Source organism: Simochromis diagramma, unplaced genomic scaffold, assembly GCF_900408965.1.
Source record: "Simochromis diagramma unplaced genomic scaffold, fSimDia1.1 OVJJ01000816.1, whole genome shotgun sequence".
Lineage (NCBI taxonomy): Eukaryota > Metazoa > Chordata > Actinopteri > Cichliformes > Cichlidae > Simochromis > Simochromis diagramma.
In genome coordinates, this window is record NW_024386908.1 from 1,875,285 (window position 1) to 1,896,205 (window position 20,921).

General features: G+C 40.7%; 1 protein-coding gene across 1 annotated transcript in view; it reads right to left on the bottom strand.

Annotated features, from left to right (window-relative positions):
* LOC120735596 (synapsin-3-like) overlaps positions 1 to 20,921 on the bottom strand; it is a 124,780-nt gene that overhangs the window by 101,894 nt on the left and 1,965 nt on the right. Inside the window, exon 4 of the mRNA XM_040035037.1 lies at positions 6,006 to 6,487. Coding sequence (XP_039890971.1) covers positions 6,006 to 6,430 — 425 coding nt within the window. The 5' untranslated portion in view covers positions 6,431 to 6,487. The remainder of the gene's footprint in view (positions 1 to 6,005; positions 6,488 to 20,921) is intronic.

Here is a 20,921-nt window from a genome sequence, read left to right on the forward strand (position 1 = left end):
TGAATCAAACTGTCTGGGACGTTTTTATCTGGACCTTTTAGCACTAAACGTTCCTAAAGTAAATTACTGTCTTTACCCTTTGAGTGCTTTATAAACCCAGTGGCCTTCTAATGAATTCATTTTGCACTTTCTGAACTCTTTGTGAGACAAAGCATAGATTAACAAATGCAGCGAGAGGATGTTTAGCTTTTTTTGTGCCAGTGTGTGGCCTCTGTGCTTCTTCTGCAGACAAAACAGAAAATTTAAATCTTCTTCATGTGGTTCGAGATGACCAGGGGATGTCAATAGTACTGGGCTACTCTAGAAGAAGTAAGCAGTATGCCAGCGTGGGGCTGAATTGAGCAATCAGATGCTCATATCATTCAGAACACAAAGCAAACAGACTGACAGCTACTTGGCCCGTCGTCTTACGAGTCACCCTGAAAGAGAGGCAGCGGGAGAGGCAGAAAAGGAAGGATTGTTGGTGGTTGCGGTGATGCTCTCAGTGCTGTGTACTGCTATTGTGCATGAGTCATTGCTGGAGGCCAAGTCTGTCAGGACAGAGCAGGGTTTCCCCAGAGACCCCAGCCTCTCTGCTGGAATGCCCAGGAGGAAATTCAGCCCCGGGGGGGAAAGGATAGATCAACGGACACCCGATATGTTCACAGCGCTCTCGAGTCAGGGCTGCTCAGAAAGACTGGACAAGCTATTGAGCAACCTGTCTGAAATCACAGCACAAGTTCTGGTGTTCCTACTACACTCAGAGATAGCTTCACTATGTTCCTGCACAACCCAATGAAAACTACAGTTTCATTTCATTTATGGACCACATGATTGTATACAAACGGGCTGGATGAATGACATGAATGAATTTTTTTGTTGGTTTGTTTGTTTGTTTTCCAACAAGAACAATCAGGTTCGGGCAGCAGAGTAAGGCAGCTGTTGTGGAAATCACATATTCCTTTGCCTGCCCCAGTCACTTTGTTTAGTTCGGTTCAAAGATTGATGGCCGATGATCAGGGCAATCGGTTCCCCTTTTCCCAACTGTACATAAACACATCGCTGTCCAGCAGTAATTCAGTAAGAAAAGCTGCAAGTGAATTCATCGTTTTTCATGCAGCCTGACAATCTGCACTGGTTGTGTTTAGTTGGGTTTCTAGCCAAAGCTATTTTCACTCAAGTACAAAATTATTTGGATTTTCACCAGTAAACATGTAATCTTTCAATTTTTCCAGCCAATACCAACCTGTAGCTAAGGCCAGGAGCTTTCGGTTATGATAGACGGTATGAGATATCAGATCCAAAAGGCCACAAAGCCTTTTTCTCCCTGGGACAGGAGTGTCCAACTCCAGGCCCCGAGGGCCGGTGTCCTGCAGGTTTAAGATGTGTCCTTGATCCAACACAGCTGATTTAAATGGCTAAATGACCTCCTCAACATGTCTTGAAATTCTCCAGAGGCCTGGTAATGAACTAATCATTTGATTCAGGTGTGTTGACCCAGGGTGAGATCTAAAACCTGCAGGACACCGGCCCTTGAGGCCTGGAGTTGGACACCCCTGTCCTAGGGCGTCTGGACCAAACCAACTGAATTGGTTATAACGTCTCACTGGGATACCTCTGGGGTGTTTTCTAGGCACAACAAGCTGAAGGGAAACTTTAAAGTAGGCCCAGTCTACTGGAGATATTACACATCTTAACTGTCCTGGGATCATTTTGCAATCCCCCATCAGAAATTGGAAAATGGAGTAAGCAAAGGAAAGTGGATGGATGGATGGATGGATGCCCATATACCTGCTGAATGTCTGTCAAAGAGCTAAAGTTGTGTTTTTTAGCAATCGCACTTCTTCTATTCAAAAAACATTACGTTAGCGTCTAAACTTGTGACCATATATAGAATAATCTCGATTTTTTTCTATGTAAATACATGAAAACCACATTGCATCTATTTAGAACGCAATGTTGAAAGACCATTGGACTCCTGGGGCTTAAAAAAAAAAAATCAAGAGTACATCATGAGTCAATAAAGGGTCATAAAGCCAATCATAAACCTCGCCAACACAATTGGAACTCTTATCTTCACTTTGCTGTTGAAATCTTTAGGTTGCTCAACATGACAAAGCAGCACACAATACATCACTTTCCCAACGGTTATAAATGAAATCCAGCGACAAGGTTTAGTTGAAGACATGTTGCAAAAAGAGCAGCCAAATTTTTTCCCCCTCAATCTGCATCTGAGAGTCGAGCGTTAACTGTTCGACTGCTGGCTGAAGTGGCTCAAGACTCAAGTCGACAGCCACCTCCTGAGCTGATCTTGAGGACATTCACAGTCACCACTTCAGTGCTGGTTCAGTTTTATTGTTAGCAGCAGCACCATGACTGACACTCTTAAAGCTGCCATTGGTCAATGATAACATGCAAACATACCAGAGAGGAGCTGGAGATGAACATTTATAATCTCCTGCAGAATGAGTAACAGTTGTCTTTACTCTCAGGACATCCATCAGGCAAATTCAAGCTTCAAATCAGGGATGTCAAGCTCATGTTACATGCCTCATGCAGCCCCATTTGATCTTAATCGATGAAACTCCTTTCTCTCAGTGTAAATAAGTTTAACTAACCCCTGAGATATCTTATCATAAGAAAAAGATGCAATTTCAAAGGTACATCTACACAATGAAGAAATCCTGCTGCAGTAAATGAAAGATCTGTCGGTCCAAAGTCCAAAATTTCCTTCACATTTCCAAAGTCATCCAGTGGCCCAAATTGGAGTTTTTGCCTGGCCAATTCAGGCCCCCAGGCCTCATGTTTGACACGACTAGTCCAACAACAGTATCAGTTTCCATGGCTGTGATGTTGTTCAGGCAGCTTTGGAGCCAATTTTAGGTATATTCACTAACAATGGACATCAGTGATAACAGTACAAAGTGTTAAGTGAATCTAAAAAAAAAAAATCATCTTGAATTGGATATTAATTATTGATTAATTACTGCTTTCAATCTGTTATCTAAATGGAAAAGACATGACCTTCATCTCTAGAAATAACACTGGTTTGAAATGAAATCAAAGTGATACGTGATGATGTAAAGACTTATATTCTGAGAACATCTGTAGGCTCAAACGCTACAAGACTGCAAGAGGAAGTGCTTCAGATAAAATTTATAGTCTATCAGATAACTCCATCTGCTGGTCAAAGCTCATCACTCCTACATAGAAACATTGAAGCGTCAAGGGAAATGATAAGCAGCCGTCCATGAGGCTTTAAGTAAGCTACAGTGCCACCCAGTGGTTAACTCAGGAACAGTTCTACATTTAACAGCGTTTAACAGCAGCTTGACACGCTTTGAATTCAGCAGTTAAAAGCAATATCATGTTTTCCTGCTCTATTTCCTCACACTGAACGAGACTCTTTGCCCTGTGAAGTGACATCCATGCACATTTGCATTGATAACCAACAGGAACAGTCTCTTTGTCTCCTACCTCTGAAGACATCCTGGAGTAGACAGAAATGCAGTTTCCTCTCAGAGCACTTAAATTGCACAATTCTGAAAAGTTATTGCAGAAAATGTGCCAAAAATAAAGCAGTGCCTACCAATATTTAAAAAAATAATGTGTTATTAAAATGTTGCTTGGAAGCTTTAAGTAAATCCCTTTTATCAAATTGAGGGTGGCTGGGTATATGAGGTCTCCTGGCCAGGTCGCCAGTCTGTTGCAATGTTTAAAAAGATGTAAGAAATGATTAAAAAATGATGCGTTTCTACATCTCACGTGTGTAGGTGTTATGCTGTTTTGCTTAAGGCTTCAAAGCAAGCTGTGGCATCACAGAAATCCTGCTTGTGCTTAAAATGTGGGCCTTAAACTCAGCACTGTCGTGTCAAACTGTGCAGAAAGAAGCTCAAACTTTGAATAAAAGCTGCAACCAATAAATGACAATAAGCAAAGCAAAACTATGGAGCATAGATGGACACCTGGACTTCAAAATTGCAATCCATCACACATAATCTAACCCACTACAACAGTGCCGCAAGCTATTTTGACAGAGTTGACTCATATGATCAAAATGTGAATACTAAAATCTCGTTTGAAGGTAAGGTTTCGTTACCCTGGATTGCTTTATATTGCTCAGATGTTCCTGTTGCTGCAAAAGCTCACAAAAAAAAAATCAATAAATCAACCGCACTTTAAAAAAAACTTCCATTCTTCTCTCTTTATTTAACTAACAGAGTTGGTGATTTAAAAAAAAAAAAAAAAAGCCCGCTGTTCTCTCAAACAGTGAGGATGCTCCATCTGAGTGGCTGAATGAGCTTTTGCGCCTCAGAGGGTGGATGATCCCCTGACGACTCATTTCAAAAACACCAGGGTGTGAAAAGAAATGGGTCCTCTTGGGATTGCAGCTTAAGGAAAAGAGGCCACCCGGCTTTGCGGGAAATTGAGAGCAATCTTGGTGCTTTTGACACGGCTGTCAGTGGGGCGCTTTAATTTAGGGATCATTTTTAGACTCCTGCCTGATCTCCTAGTAGAGGATGCCTCCGCACATAATGATCCCTACTAATTCTGTGGGTGCAGCTCGAGCGGCTGGAAATGGCTAATAACAGCCCAGCTGAGGTCGGTCTACCAGCAAATGTCAGGCAACAGAATAACAATTCATGAAATGGATGAGTGGTTTATTGATTCCGTAAGACAAACACGATAAACTGGCTGCCGCGTGTCTTCACTGCAGCTCAGGAAATCAATTCCTCCGGCGTTGGGAGTAAAAGGCAGCTGAAGTCAGCTTCAAAAATTCATGTATGGGCTGTCAGCGAAAGAAGAGCTCATTTCTTCTGATTAAATCACTTTTTTTTTCCTGTCACATTCCATCGTTCCTTTTCCTTGTTACCATGACAATTTTAATTCCAGCAAAGAACGCTAATGCAAACGCCGGCTAAGACCAAGGACGTACAAATCTATCATAAACAATAACACGTCTCACTTCATTCAAACTGAAGCACAAGAATGTTTTCCATTTGGCAGGAGAGTAGAAGGAGAAATACAAGCTATCAAAGTTGACCTTTTTTTAATCTTAGCAATATCTTCTTTTTAGATGCTAAAGATTTTGGTGGCTAATTAGCTTACTGACAATGAGATGTTTTGAAAGTAGCATCTTAAAGGAATACAGATGTTTTTCTAAATACACCTACGTGCTTCCAGACAAGAGTGTCGGATTAGTACTACTGTTAACATCATAGCATTAAAAGTATGGAACCGGAGCTAGAAGTAGATAGCCTAACTTAGCATAAACATTGGAAACAGTTAGCCTAGCACTTTTCAGAATTACTTGAATTATATGAACTACAGCAACAAAAACAATACACGGCAAGAAATTGTCACTTTATATTTTACTTATATATTTATATTTATGTATTTCTTTATGAATAAAAACTATATTTTGTCAGTTTTCAATGCTATGCTAGCTGTTTCTTATCTTCATTTTACTCTAATGCCAACTTAGTCCAGCTTCACTCTTACATCCATGACAGCAGTCCTGTTTTACAAAGTATGTACACCTTTTCTGTAATTATATACATTTTAAAAACATGCTAATTTATAGTTTAATAATCAAACAGTCAATGTAAAGAAGCCTTATATCAGGGTAAACTCACTGAACATTTTATATGTCTTCAAGGTGTAGACTTGCTTTTAGAAGGTCTGGTGATGTATCAAAGAAGTTCACTCTTAAGTTTAATTTGCCATGTCCCACTTATACTACTACACTTTATACAGCAGTAAGAAGGTTACTTCCACTTAACTGCTCATTGGTTTTTGTGATCCGCTGTGGAAATTTTAAGGGAAGCACGACTGTAAATGACATGGAAGAGTTCTAGTACTCTGACAAACAAATCAGTCACACTTCAGTTCATTATTTGCTGGAACTCGAAGTGATCTCAGATGAGTCATTTCAGACTTCAGAGAGCAAGCACTGTGATGTGAAATGTTTTCTGCTCAAATATAAACCCACAATTGTGCTACTACATTAAAAGGCTTCTGCTCACCAGTCTGTGTGCTGATCATCAATCACCAGCAGGATCTTAGGCTTGCGTATCACAGGCTTGGCCGGCTGAACACCTCCTGCAGAGGCGCCTTCAGCAGCCGCCGCTGCCGCTGCTGACTTAGCATGCGCGGCAGCCGCCACATTCTGGGCCATCTGTGCACTCTTCACCACGCTGGAGAAGGAGCTGAGGAAGCTCCCTGAGCCTGAGGCCGGACCAGAGGCTGAGCCAGAGGCTGAGCCAGAGGATACGCCCGAGGCTTGAGGCTGGCTTGGGACGCTCGGGGGCTGCCGCCTCTCTGTGGCTGGGGAGGCAGGAGAAGAAGTTGATGAGCCTGGCGGGGTCGGCCTCTGCAGATCCATCATGTAGCCGTTGGGGAGGTTGGCCACAAAGCTGCTGTCTGACAGGCGCCGGCGAAGGTAGTTCATGGTGATGGGCTGGTGGGTCAGTCAGGCCAGAGGTGAGAGGGAAGAACGCCTGTAGTCCTGGAAAAAAAAGAAAAAGAAGAGAAGATTCAAAACACAAGAAGCGAGCTCAGGCTCACTTTTTAGTGCTGTCTATGGCTGATGTTGTGTTAGTCCAACATACAAGCTACACCAATCTCTGATGGAGTGGTTGTCTCTTTGGTCGCATTCTGAATTGACGTATTCACAGAAAATCCCCCAGTGCTACAGAAGCATTTTAACTTCTTCTGGGTAATTGCTTGCAGCCAGCAAAATTAATGTTTTGATTCAGACTAACTGCTCTAATCAGCCATGTTTCCTGCTCCAGCAGGCAGCTAATCAAGCAAAAACAGCTCTGATAAAAACGTACAAAATGAGTTTATCACACAATTAGCAACTAGATGATGATCATGATGGAGGATGTACTAAACCACAGTGACAATGATAGTCATGGCACAGAGAACTGTTTGGTGCTTCCCTACACTGAGCAAACAGGGTCACAACAGAACAACAAAGCTTCAAACCCCCTCTCTCAAAATGAGAGCACATTAACAGAATGATGCAAACTTGACTGCAGCTCCTCCAATGGCAACTTGAGGTTTGCTTCTAAATGAAGTCAAACTCAACAGACTCTTATGTTAAAATGCACAATTTTAACCAGGAAGATAACTTTTCTTTCCCTTCCTCGTCTAATCGTATTTCTCTGTCTTTAACTTCCAATATAAAGCACCATGAGGTGACAGTTTGGTGCTTCACAGATAGAATTGATGAAAGGGTGAGTGAGATTTGTAGTAGAAAGTGCTCTGGGCAATCTATTAGAGTGGAAAAGCACTATGTAAGTACCAGTCCATTTACCATGTATTTAATTATTCTAGTCATTTAGCTTTATACGTATCTATTAATAGCGGACTATCTCGTGAGCGCCCTGAAGCTTTGGTATAAAGATATAAAAAAAAAAAAAAAAAAAAAACAGGAAATGCTTTCTCGAGATTAGTTCTGATGATAATATATCAGTAGTGTGTTTACAGTAATCCAGATGATAAGACACTGAAAAAGCTGTCAGGCTATGAATTTTTTAACACAGCCCAAAGTGAGTAAAAGATTATCAGCAGTATCTATGGAGAGTTTGAGTTAGTTCACTGAGCAGACTACAGTATATGGCATGTAAGCATCAGGATTAGATGCTGAGGGCACAGATGAATCTGATCCAATATTTAACAATATGATGCTTTTCTACTTTTCCATGTTCACACTAATCAGCGTCAGACCTCAGGCAAAATGAACCACGGATGGAAAGCAGCGTCACATCGATGAGGATGAAAAACTAGAGCTGTTATTACTGTGACACTTCAAAGTTGTTCCACTGTGATTTTCTTTTTTCTTATAACAGCTACGAATCTGTTAAACCCGATTTGCATAAGATCGAGTTACCCATGCCGGGTGGGACAGAAACCGCTGGCAAATAATTCAGCGACGCAGCCGTGATGATGCAAAGTTGGAGGAGATTCATAGCTCATTTCTTTGTAAAGCAGACAAGAGTCAGTTGGAAAAAAAACAGTTATATAACACATGGAACCCAGCGAGGCAGAGGAGAGACATTCAGGCAGATTAGCCATCAAACTGCAGTGAAGCACGCACGCAAGCGGAGAGGAAAAGAAACCCCTAAACCTGATTAAAACTAGGCTGCTCCCACTATAAATGGAGCTTAGATTAGATAAAAGTGCATTTCTTATTGTGGCGTCTTGTCTCAGGCGGATGCGCCCAGTGTTTGTGGCTGTGTTTTTGCAGAGGAGGAGAACCTGACAAGCCTGCAGACATAAGAGAAGGATGTGGAGCAAATGTTACATCTTGACAAGTTATTGTAATCAGGTTATCGCCAAGAGGAAGCTTTCTGTGAAACTTGCAGCTGTTGCCTGATATTGCGAGGCAAGAAACTGAAGTGAGACCTGAGCTGCACAGAAGCTGAACCGTACTATTCTGCTTAGCAGCAGCACAGTTACAGCTGTTAGCAGTGTGATAAAGCGCCACTGGATCTCTCCTGACAGAACACTGAGCTCAGAGACGAGTAAGGTCCTATTAATATCAGTCAGGTTACATGAATTATTACAAAATCTAAATACAGCATAGTGTCCACAACGACCTGATCGTTTTCATCCTAAGGTAAGAGTTGCACTCTTAACTCAAAACGTTCATTGCATCATCTGGCCATCCGGCAAATTAAACTACAGCATTCACCATCCACTTAGCTCTAATTTCGTCTTCACTAGGTCCCGAGAAAAAGATCGGGCCCTTAATCTGCTAATTATGCTCCCCCGCTAGTGACTAACTTTCACCTTATTGCTGTTTGCTGCTGGGCAAATGGCATACAGTGATATTATCATGGCTCCCTGCTAGAGAAGCTGCTGAGAGTGAGAGCAGTGACAATGAAGGTTGAAAACTAAAATTAGCTATAAAAGTTTCAGAAGTTCTCCACAAAAGTGTGTGAAGCTGTAAAATATATTTGACTTTTTTCATATTACACAAAACTGAAAGATTGTTAGTGTAAAAATATTGATTTTTTTTCATAGACATTTAAAAAGTGTCTCACTGTAAAGCAGTTTTTAACATATGGTACTGAAGGAACCCCATTTCCCACAAAATACTGGAATACTGAATAAAATATAAATAAAAACAAAATCATAAATCTATCAATCTTTCATTCACAGTAGAACATAGAAAACATATCAAGTGTTTAAACTGAGAAGAATGCTTTGCAACTAATTTGGTTAAATGGCAACAGGGAAGTTTTCCCAGAAACAAAGACGAGCTGAGGTTTATCAATTTGCAAAAAAAACTTCATCTACAAATTGTGGAACAATTTCAGAACGTTCCTCAACATAAAACTGAGAAGACTTTGAATAGCTCATCATCTACAGGTGTTAGGGTGCCTGGGCCTCGACCCAGTGTTTTGTGTGTTTGCTTCTTTCATTTTGTTTATTTGATTATATTCTAGCTTTCTTTGTCTAATGCGTTACAGGACTGTTCTAAGTTTAGGTTCTCTGTGTGTTTATGTTAGAGTTTTAGTCTTCTGGTTTCTGTCTGTGCTCCAGAGTTGCTGTCTCCCCTGTCGGCTGTATCCTCTTGTCCGTGTCTCTGTGTTATGTTTCCTGTTTTACTTTGAAAGTCTGCGTCTCATATTAATGTATCTGATTTTGCTTCCCTTGTCTCGTTAGCCCTGATTTGTCCCAGCTGTGTTTCCCTCCTGTCTCCCATTCCCTGATTGCTCCCTCTGTGTATTTAAGCCCTGTGTTTTGTTTGGTCTGTGTGGTGATCGACCCTCGTTCTCGGCTGGATGGGAGCAGCCAGTTGACAGCGGTCTCAGAGAAGGCATTGTATATTTCACCAAGACGATGCTAACTGAACTAGCCTGTCCTCAGTCCAGACCAGTAACCAACTGAAATCATTTAGAGTATCATGAACCAAAACTCAAGACCTCCTCAGTTCCCAGAAGTTTATAGACTTTTTGAAGATGTGGTGCTGACATCAAAATTAACATGAGTTAATGGTACATTTTCTCAGTTTAAACATTTTATATATTTTCTGTGTTCTGTTATGAATAAAATATGGCTTTATGACATTTGCAAAATCAATGCTTTTGGTTTTCGATTACATTTTACGACGCCTTCGACTTTTTGGGAAATTAGTTTTTATAAAATATGGACATTTTTAAAGCCTTGAATGTGTTTTTTCTTTTTTTACCTGATGCCATCTTGGTATTTTGAAATATTTTTGATTACATTAGGGCGAGAGGGTGAAGAAGTAAGTAATGGGACATTTCTAACATTTCTAGATTTAAAGCATCGCTAGCCAAGGTACCTAATGCTAGCTACCTTGGCTAGCAATGTGAATTGTAGAGACACAAATATATGCTATGCATTGCTAACATATAAAAGTCTCTCTAGCAACATAGATAACTAAAGCACAGAGTTTGGGGAAGGATAGTAGTATAACTAAAAAGACAGAAATACACACAAGCACCAACACACTAGCTCAATGACTTCTTGTGTGAGGCTGGAAATATTCAAGTCAAAGGCCATAAATAGCATTTAATATAACAACTGATTGAATTTGGAGCCACTGGAAGGACTTGTCCTGAATAAAACATTAGCATTCTGCTAATCAGTTCAGGATTTCCACCTTATGATGCCTAGCTGATAGTACCTTCAACAACTACACCCTTAATCGTGCAGAACTTTAGGCTTTGACAGTGGGAGTGAAAAACTTCCTTTTAAAAGGAAGAAAGTGGGGAAGTGGCACATGCACACTGGCTTTGTTTTCAGCATCAAAGTCTGCGGCTTGAGACTGATACACATTTACTCTCTATCAATATACAGCAGCATGATGTTATATCTAGGATGGAATCACGGTCAACAGTGTGCTTTCTTTATGACAGTCATAAAAATACTGAATATTATGAGATTAAGACTTTATTACTTGAATTTAGGGGTTGTTGCCCTGGAGTTTATTCTGGATTAGGATCCCAGTTGTCAGTAGGAACAGCAAAACAGGAGCTGTAATAAGCTTTCCAGCAGGTAAGCTTAACAGTGTATCCTACCACCGAGTGATGGGCATCCCCCCATGGAATTATGCTAATATGTCAACCACTGCAAAGTTTATACAATGCAAATAAGCCAGGTTTCGGTCACATTACAGTAAAAAGAAACAGCAAAAGCAGGAGCTAGAAAATCGACAGAATAAAGAGAACAGCAAACTGTAGCAATTACAGGCATAGATTTACTGACTGGCAGCTCTGTCCTCTTTGTGACGACTTGATCTCATTGAAAAGACGAAAATTACTATCTTTACACTTGTGGCACATTTCTACTTTTTCAACCACCCCCTCAGCAAAGTTTCCTCTGTGCCTGAAGTTTTAAAAGCCTTAAAGCTTTTTCCTCATCGTTCTCTCAGCAGTATACCCGCACACTGTTACCCCTGAACAGGTGGCAACACTGCTCATGGGACTCTAGCAGGAAGTAGCAGAAACAGGGTCAATCGCTGGTTACTGCGGCAAAGCCTGAGTTTATACTGAAATATCCAAACATTCAAAAGCTTGAATAATCCTCAGTTGAAATAGACGATAGCAGCAAAAATCAGCTCAGCAATAATCACAGGCTTAGCTGCTAATGAAGGGGAAGGAGGACGATAATGCCACACCATACTCTGGACCCCCGCTGATGTACAGCGTGCGTTTTTCTATATTTAAAAATCTCGAAATTGACGAGGAGAGAGTGCGGCAGACCCAGCAGCCTTCCTTCCTGTTCTTTCCTCCTTCACATCCAGTCTGCGAATCTGTTACATCTAGCACATAATCTGAACGCCTCTTCTGTGAATTTACACACCAAAGCCTGACAGAAGTGTTGACTGAGTGGTGGAAGACATGCAGCAGTGCCACGTCGTCTTCTTTGACCACTCCACGGGCCTACAGGAAGTTAAGAGCACGTGCCATATATTCACACCGTGCCATAAAGACTACTTGCTCCCCGCTAAGGTTTTCAAGTGCCTGCCTCTCCTAAATGACAAAGTGTGGAAACCTAAACTGTGTGTTATCTAAGACCCTAACTGCTCTTAACTTCCTTCTTAAGGCTCTTACGGGAGCGTACAGCGCCCCTCACACCCCAAAGCCAAACATGAACACACGGACAGATATTGTCTGCTAAACTGGAACGAGCTTACAGGGATCAGTGCTCATCTCCCCAGTGTGCAGCGTGTCACCACGAGCAGTCGAACAAGGTTTTAATTATTCATGACAGTCTGAGGTGAGTGGCTGGGGGTTGTAACGAGAGAGAGCAAAGCATAGCTGCTTGGACTCGAGTCTGAAATTAAAGAGAGCAGAGAGACAAAACGCTGGGAGAACGAGCTGGCTGGAACCTGCCCCGAGGCATTCTGGGGGATTATTAATAACCGTGCGGGAATCGGTGCCGCGTTGATGCTCATGATGTTACTATCCTGGGGCCATACAGTAAAAATTCCTTGGTGGCAGGCCCTGTTGTCATGGTTACCATAGATCATATTAATATTCATCGATCATCATCAGTCAATCTCTCTGTCTGCCTGTACACATGTGTTGTTGTTTCCTTTGCTGTTTTTGGAAACAAATCGGTCAAACTTCTCAACAGCGAGCATCTTAATCTACAAGGCAGACAGCCATGAAACATGCCAGGGCCCACTAAGGTTGATCAGATCCTTTAAATTACCCTGACCTCTTCTGTAGAGCCACCCTGTCTCAAGCCTCAAAATCTAATTAGATCACTGCTGTTTTGTTGCTTCAGACCAATGCTCTCACCCATCTCAAGCAAAAAAGCAAATTAAATACATATGTTTTTGTTTTTCCAAAGTCAAGTCCCAGGCTTCGTTACCACATCTGTTTGGTTTTTTTTTTTTTTAAATTTAACTATAATACTTCTTTACACTGTATTAGATTACCTAACTTCTATTAACATTTAACCCAATTTTGATTTTTGACTTTGTTATTTCTGCTTTGGAAAAACCAAAACAGCCTGTCTGTAATTTTATTTTTCATATATAATGGACGTGTCATGGACATCTTTTATTGTAATCTTTTGATACTTTTCTGTGTCTGCGCTAGCTGTAAGCTAGTAGCAGCTGATCTAGTCATCTGTCAATAAGTCAGTCCACCTTTGGGGTCTATTCAGTTCCTTTTTATTTAAATAGTACCAAAGTTAGATACAAGGTGCAAATCTCATTGCTTGTAAAAAAAGAAACTTTCATGTTTTCATCCAGTATGACACGTTTTTATTTGTCTTTCTGGGGTTTGACTCACTTTTGAAGGCTTTTGGGGCCTTGCTAGCTTAGCTAGCTTATTCAGAAGCAATGGCTGCCTCCTGCTACATATGGCCTCACAATCATTAGAAACTGAATACTTTAATAATCCCTAGGGAAATTATGTTGGTTACAGTTGCTCCAAGACAGCAACAGTAACAGACTAAACTAATTAATAATACAAAATGTTACAAAGTTTACAAATAGCACTAATATATACAAATCACACAATTATAAATATCAAGAATATTACAGAGGTGAAATATATATGATTGACACGTACCTCTAACCTGTGAACTTTGTCATTTGCTATTTTACTGTAAAGCAGCGGTCCCCAACCCCCGTGCCATGGACCGGTACCGGTCCGTGAGTCGTTTGATACCGGGCTGCGAGAGTCGAGGCTCAGGTGTGAAATTTATGGTTTTCGAGGTTTTTATGGTTAATTCGGTTTCCCTGGGTCTTTTCCTGTGTTGTAGTTGTGTCTTATTTTGGAAGAAATATTTACGCATTACCATAGCAACCACAGAGCATTAAGGGGCAGAGAGGAGTTACTCTCAATGTTGATGCCGCATTTCAGATGCTGCTAATAAAAGTTACATAATTACACAGTGAATTTGCGTTTATTATTATATTTAGAAAAATACCACAATTTCTGTCTTGGTCATATCATTTTATTTTGTTGTATTTATCACCTTAAAGGCTGGACTGTGAAAATATTGTATTGAAAAATATTTTTTCAAAAATATTGAAAATACTGTCTGACATTAAACCGGACTGTGGCACAAAAAACGTTGGGGACCTCTGCTGTAGAGCGTGTGCAAAAAGGCTGTAACTACTGCAGTGTTTACAGTGTGTTAGATGGAGGAGGTGTACAGGGAGCCACAGGCAGGAATGATTTCCTGTGTCGTTCAGTGGTGCTTTTTGGTAATCTCAGTCTCTCACTGAACGTGCTCCTGTGACTGACCAGTAGGGCTGCCACAAATGATTATTTTGATAGTCAACTAGTCACCGATTATTTTTGCGATTAGTCGACTAATCAGATCATCATCCACTGGACGTAAAACGTACAGCTTATTGCACCAGCAGCATCTGCTCTTATTTAACTATCATTAGCTTACAGCTTTAAGTGTGTAAGGTCTGTGCTAACTAAAAATAAAGACAAGATGATAGTTATTAATTTAATGAATTTGCAGATTGTTTCGGTGAAGTTTAATAAACTCCTTGCTATCTAAAATATAACAGGACACCGGAGTAAATTCTGGAGCATCTCACACTTCTGATAATCAGCTGTCTGCTTGACGTTTATTCAGCTGTGTAAAAACTATAACTTTAATCTCAGCCAAACCGATTTACTCAGGAACAAATAAAAAACTAAAAAAAAGCCAAACAATAAAATTTTTAACTTATCTAAGTGACTTATATATCATGTTTAACCTGAGTAGTGAAAGACGGCGGTGGGTTTGAAAACGATTTGCCGGGAGTCCGGTGTTCTCACGGCTCTAGTGAGCCTAGCCCCCGGCTAGCTATCGAGCTAGTGGGTAACAGACGTCTCCGAAAATGTCGGAGCGCTTTTGAAAATATGTGGTGTCCTGATAAACTGAGCCGATATTTGAGGTTTACACAGCTACATTCTCGCCTGAAAATATGTTAAACGTTTATTTTGTGACCAGAAAGTTTTAATATTACTCTTATTATTCTAACTAGCTGCCGCCATTGTTGGAAACTGAGCTGGGCCGCGCTATGAATTCTGGGACACAGCTTCTTCTTCTTCGGGGTTTAACGGCAGCTGGCATCCTTGTACATGCAGTGCTGCCATCTTCTGTTTCAGTCCGTTATTACACTCTTAAATCCTGCTACTTATTCCTGTGTATTTTGTGATCTTACAAAGCTTCAAACGACGCGTCGACTATTAAATCAGTCGTCGACGATTTTGATAGTCGACGTAATCGTGGCAGCCCTACTAGCCAGCATGTCATGGAGTGGGTGGGAGGTATTATCCAGCATTGTCCTTATCTTGGACAACATCCGTCTCTCCTACACCACCCCAGGGGAGTCCAGCTCCATCCCCACAACATTACTGGTCTTGCGGATCAGTTTATTGAGGCTGCTGGCATCTGTGACCCTCAACCTGCTGCCCCAGCATGCAACAACATAGAACATGGCACTGGCCACAACAGACTCATAGAAAATCCTGAGCATTGTCCGATGTTGAAGGACCTCAGCCGCCTCAGAAAACAGAGGCGACTCTGGCCTTTCCTATAGATTGCAGTGCTGTTTTAACCCAGTGCAAAGCTAGCAGTATTTCCTATTATATGGCTCCACAAGCTAACACAGTCAGACTGTTACTGCCTTTGAGCAACGTTTGGGAAACTAAAAATACATTTTCATCTTCACTGATCATCACTGCTCACGTTTCATACGTTTGCTTAGCTGTAAATGCTACTAACCGTTCGATGTTCCATATGTACGCTGTACTTTGCAAATAACAGAGTTCAGACTATAACAAAACAACAGCATCATCACATAATCTGCACTGTCTTCTCAGTCACTTAGTAACCCACGCTTACGTACAGCTACAAGCAGGGCAGAAGTCCATCTAACTGACACGCCAACCTTTCAGGAAACAGGGATGTTTGCATGACTCATCTTTGTGTGCCTAGCACTCCGCCACCTTTTTCATGTTGCTACTAGGAGTGCACTAGGAGGCTATGGAGCTGGAAAAAAACAAAACATCTCTGCCAAGTCATTATCATACAATAACAACATCAACATAAAGCTCTGGAATAAATAAATTACTTCTGTCTCAGTCTGATATGTTTAATGCACAATATTAAACTGGTTAGATTATGATGGCATGACTTTATTGGGCTGTATTACGTGACCTCATAAGGAGTCCATTACTGAAATTGCTACATAAAAAAGTAGATTAATTAATGGTAATAAATACATATAGTGTTCATACTCAATACAGAATGTGCTCAGAGCAGAAAGTGTTCTAAATCCTAAATATGAAAATATGAGCAGTGGCATTTGCTATCAGCTAAACTGTTATTTATGCATACATACATATATCCATCCATCCATATACAGCACTGGCTCAAAACGATTTCAAGCTGACTGTTAAAACCAAAACCTTTAAATTTGACTAACTTTGCAGAAAACTGAATCCTTTGCATTTGGGCCACACCAAGCAAAAGGTTTTGCCACATATTTTTCCAGACTTGGATCCATAAGAACCTCCCAACATATCACAAGTCCAAAAATACTGCACAACATTATAAAACATACTGTTAATCTGCAGTATCTTTCTCTCCCTGTACGTTCTCGCCTCTGCGGCGGCCGAGACGTTTACAGCAAAGATGGTATGTTGAGTTGCTGTGGGAGGGTGCGTGGACGCCTGCTGCTTAGTTGATCAGCCATCGCAAAACTTGCAAAATGGCAGCTTGTGAAGACACTATTAGCCTCTAGGGTGTTGATTTCAATGCACCAAAATGCTAACATGCTGCGAAATGCTTTCAGTGCACTGCCTCTCCTTTCTACCAACTTACTTCCAAGCAAGACATTGTGCCAAGACGCAATTTGGATAATGGGGACATAATTCCGATTAGGAATACAAAATCCATTTCAAAAACCACGAAGCGTTGGACCTAAACTGAAAATCTCACTAATTTTGCACTTAGAGCACACCTAGGAGGAGCAGGAAAGTCATCGTCAAACTGCGAAACTCGATGGTTCAAGTGACACAACAGTCTCAATTCACTATAAGTGTCTGCAGCAGCAGCAGCAGCGAGGAGCCGGTGAGGCGAGGAGTCACCGCCAAGTCACCGCGGTAGTGACCGAGCCAAGCCGTCACTGCAGACACCGCATTAGTGCACGTCCACACAAAAAGGCAGGAGGCCGACTAAATGTACTGAATCGCTGCAGAGATTAGAGGTTCATCAATCCATCAATCACTCAGTCAGTCTCAAACAACATCTTTCAGTTAAAGGGAAAAAAATACAAGTGTAAACACAATTCTGGCTTCCAGCGTTTGGTATAAAGCTCCAGCACGACGTAATCCAATACACCACCCATTCCCTTCATATCTGAGCTATGACCAACAGGTTGTCAGTGAATCATTTCCATAATCGCAGCATCAGTGGCATATTGATTCATTCAGAACAAGCCTCCACATTACTACAGCTTGTTTCTCCCAGTCATTTCACAAACTGCTCTATTTTCTGCATTAACTTTTGACATGCGTCCAGTAACGCCGGCTGATTAAGGACAAAAAGGTCATTCTTATCTTGCGATTCATCTTTTAGCCAGAAAACGTGAATCATTAGCAGCTGCAGTCGGCCTTTCATGCTGAGGAGCATCTGCTGGAAGGGAAGCAGATAACTGCTGATGGACAGAAGGCTTGCATCTGCCTCCTGATGACCTCATTACTATTTCATTGCGTTTATTTTGTAGTGTGGCGTCATTGGTAATAAATATTGATAACTACGTTGTGACACTGCATCCATTGTGCAGCACAGAAGTGCATTACAATAAATATGCATGTTTGTTTGCAACATTTAAAGACCAGGAAAAAAAATTTTATTTACTCTTTAAGTGCTTTTTTTTCTTGCTCCACAACAATTAAGCTCTCTGGGTAAATAAGAAAAAACACTGGGTGTGGTATAATCTGATCTGTAACCTGGCAACAAAAAAAAAAATAACAGCACAGTCATCATTCATCTAAATCAAAACATCTTTACTAAACTCTGATTGGTGGACAGAAGGATCTGAAAGTTACCTAGACAAACAAAACATGGAATGTCCACTAGTGACCAGCTGTCAAAGCTTTAGCATCCAGCAAATCGTTTCCAGTGTGGATACAGCTGTCACTACCCGATCCGTACCAGAAACCCGATCGGTACCCCGCATGTGCGAAAGGTGTCTACTTCCGGTCGAAGCGTTTTACGATAGTTACGGGTCAGAGTATCTGTTAAGATGTTAAGAATAATAAGTACCTCTTAAAGTTTTTGCATTAATGAACCATTTCAATATAATAAAGACAAAAAATAAAAATAAAAAGATAGTTAAGGATCAGGACTCCCCGATCCTTGCTGCGCATGTGCAAAGTCGGACCGTACTGTCGCTACCCGATCTATACCGGAAACCCGATCGGTTCCCCGCATGCGCAAATCTTACGTCACTTCCTCTCTTTGCCAACATCGCGACATTCAATATATTTGAATGATACGGTTAGCGCCCATTTCTCAACAGCTCTGCCTCCTTTTCGACTACCGGGACATTTAAACAATGGATAATCCATATCCGCAACAAATTTTTGCTTTTCTCCTCAACAGAGAGCGTTCCCCGATTGAATAACAGCGCCGTAAAATAAGAAGAATGGCGCCTAATTACAGACTTAATAATACTGACTTTATAATGTGTCACGTGAAGATTCAGCAGCCAGATGAAGTGTTTACTGACAATGGACAGTGATAGCGGACATCATCATCACTATTCCAATCAATCTTCTCCACACAGACAAGCATAAACACACTCGACTATCGCTAAATCAAATTTAACACACATTTGTAATGACGCTAATTCAGTTTACAACAGGGTTCATTCGCTCGGTCAGCAGGTGGCGGTATCCTCGTACACTGGGGAGTAAACTGCCATTAAACGAACAGAAGAAGAAGAAAACACCTGCACATGTGCAGTACGGATCGGGTAGACCCGATTTGTACGGTCCAACTTTGCACATGCGCAGTAAGGATTGGGGAGTCCTGATCCTTAACTATCTTTTTATTTTTTTGTTTTTGTCTACATTATATTAAATTTTTCATTATCGGAAACATTTTAAGAGATACTTGTTATTCTTAACATCTTAACAGATACTCTGACCCGTAACTATCGTAAAACGCTTTGACCGGAAGTAGACACCTTTCGCGCATGCGGGGTATCGATCGGGTTTCCGGTACGCATCGGGTAGTGACACGTACAAATCGGGTCTACCCGATCCGTACTGCGCATGTGCAGATGTTTTCTTCTTCTGTTTCGTTTAATGGCAGTTTACTCCCCAGTGTATGAGGATACCGCCACCTGCTGACTGAGCGAATGAACCCTGTTGTAAACTGAATTAGCGTCATTACAAATGTGTGTTAAATTTGATTTAGTGATAATCGAGTGTGTTTATGCTTGTCTGTGTGGAGAGGATTGATTGGAATAGTGATGATGATGTCCGCTATCACTATCAATTGTCAGTAAACACTTAATCTGGCTGATGAATCTTCACGTGACACAACATTGTTATTCTTTTACGGCGCTTTTGTTCAATCGGGGGACGCTCTCTGTTGAGGAGAAAAGCAGGAATTTGTTTGTATACGGATTATCCATTGTTTAAATGTCCCGGGCAGTCGAAAAGGAGGCAGAGCTGTTGAGAAATGCTAGGAGCTAACTGAGCGCTAACCATCATTCAAATATATTGAATGTCGCGATGTTGGCAAAGAGAGGAAGTGACGTAAGATTTGCGCATCCGGTACGGATCAGGTAGCGACAACAGCCTTAGCAACAGTGAAGGAAGATATTTCTCATTTATTTTGGTCATGCTTATACACGAATCTTTTCTGGCAAGAATTTTGTGCTTTTGTTGTTTCCTTTATCTTTTCTGAGTTCTCTCTTTGTTACGAGAAAATATTGTTTGGTTTCTTTAAGTACCCCATGCACAGGGCAAACGAATTTATTGATATTATTGGCTAAATTTCATATACATAAGTTGAAATTTTCTAACGCAAAACCATCCTTTCAGTGCTTTTTAAATGAAACCAAACAATATGTTAAAACCATACAACATTCTCAAAATCTAAAAGCTGTCAAAACCATAAACTTGTTCCCTGTTCAATATCATGTGATTCTTTAATAGACTGTGTCTATTTGTTTTTTTTATATACGAACCCCCTGACATTGTGTTTGCTATTTTGTATTTGTATATCTGTATTTTGTGCTTTGTCAATAAAGCGTATTCAAAAGAAAAAAAAAAGAAACAGCCTTAGCAACAGGCTAGTAATCAAGATGGTGGTCGCAAACACCCCTGTGCTAGCAACTGGCTAGCATTTAGCAGCTAAAAAACTACACCTAGTTTAAATTAACAGACACAGAAATAGAGTAAATCTTGGACCAGAAGGCCAGAAACAAATGATGTTAAAGTATTTTTCTGACCAATATCAGCTTTTTCAACCAATTGCCAATATTTACTTGATTCCGAATCAGCAACTCTTTATCTTTTTTTAATGTTCTTAAATGTATTTAAATTTATTAAGCTTTCATACAGCCAGTGACATTCTGTACTGTCATCATACACACACATGGTCAGCTCTGATTTGTATGCTAAGAAGTCAAAATAAAAATGTCAATTTTCTGTGCTGCGCTGGTTTCTGCTGCCGAAATAGTTACTGCAGGTTTAAATTGGGTTAAAAGCATATATATGATTTTTAATATTATCAAGATATTACCTAAAATAATTAAAATACCTTAAAAAGTAAAATCTAAAAGTTAGCTTTTTACTTTAAACCAGATTAGTGACAAGTAGCAGCTCAATTAGGACTAAAACAGGCTCTTCTCCATCAGTTTCATGTCTCTGAATGGGAACCAAACACACACACACACACACACACACACGAGT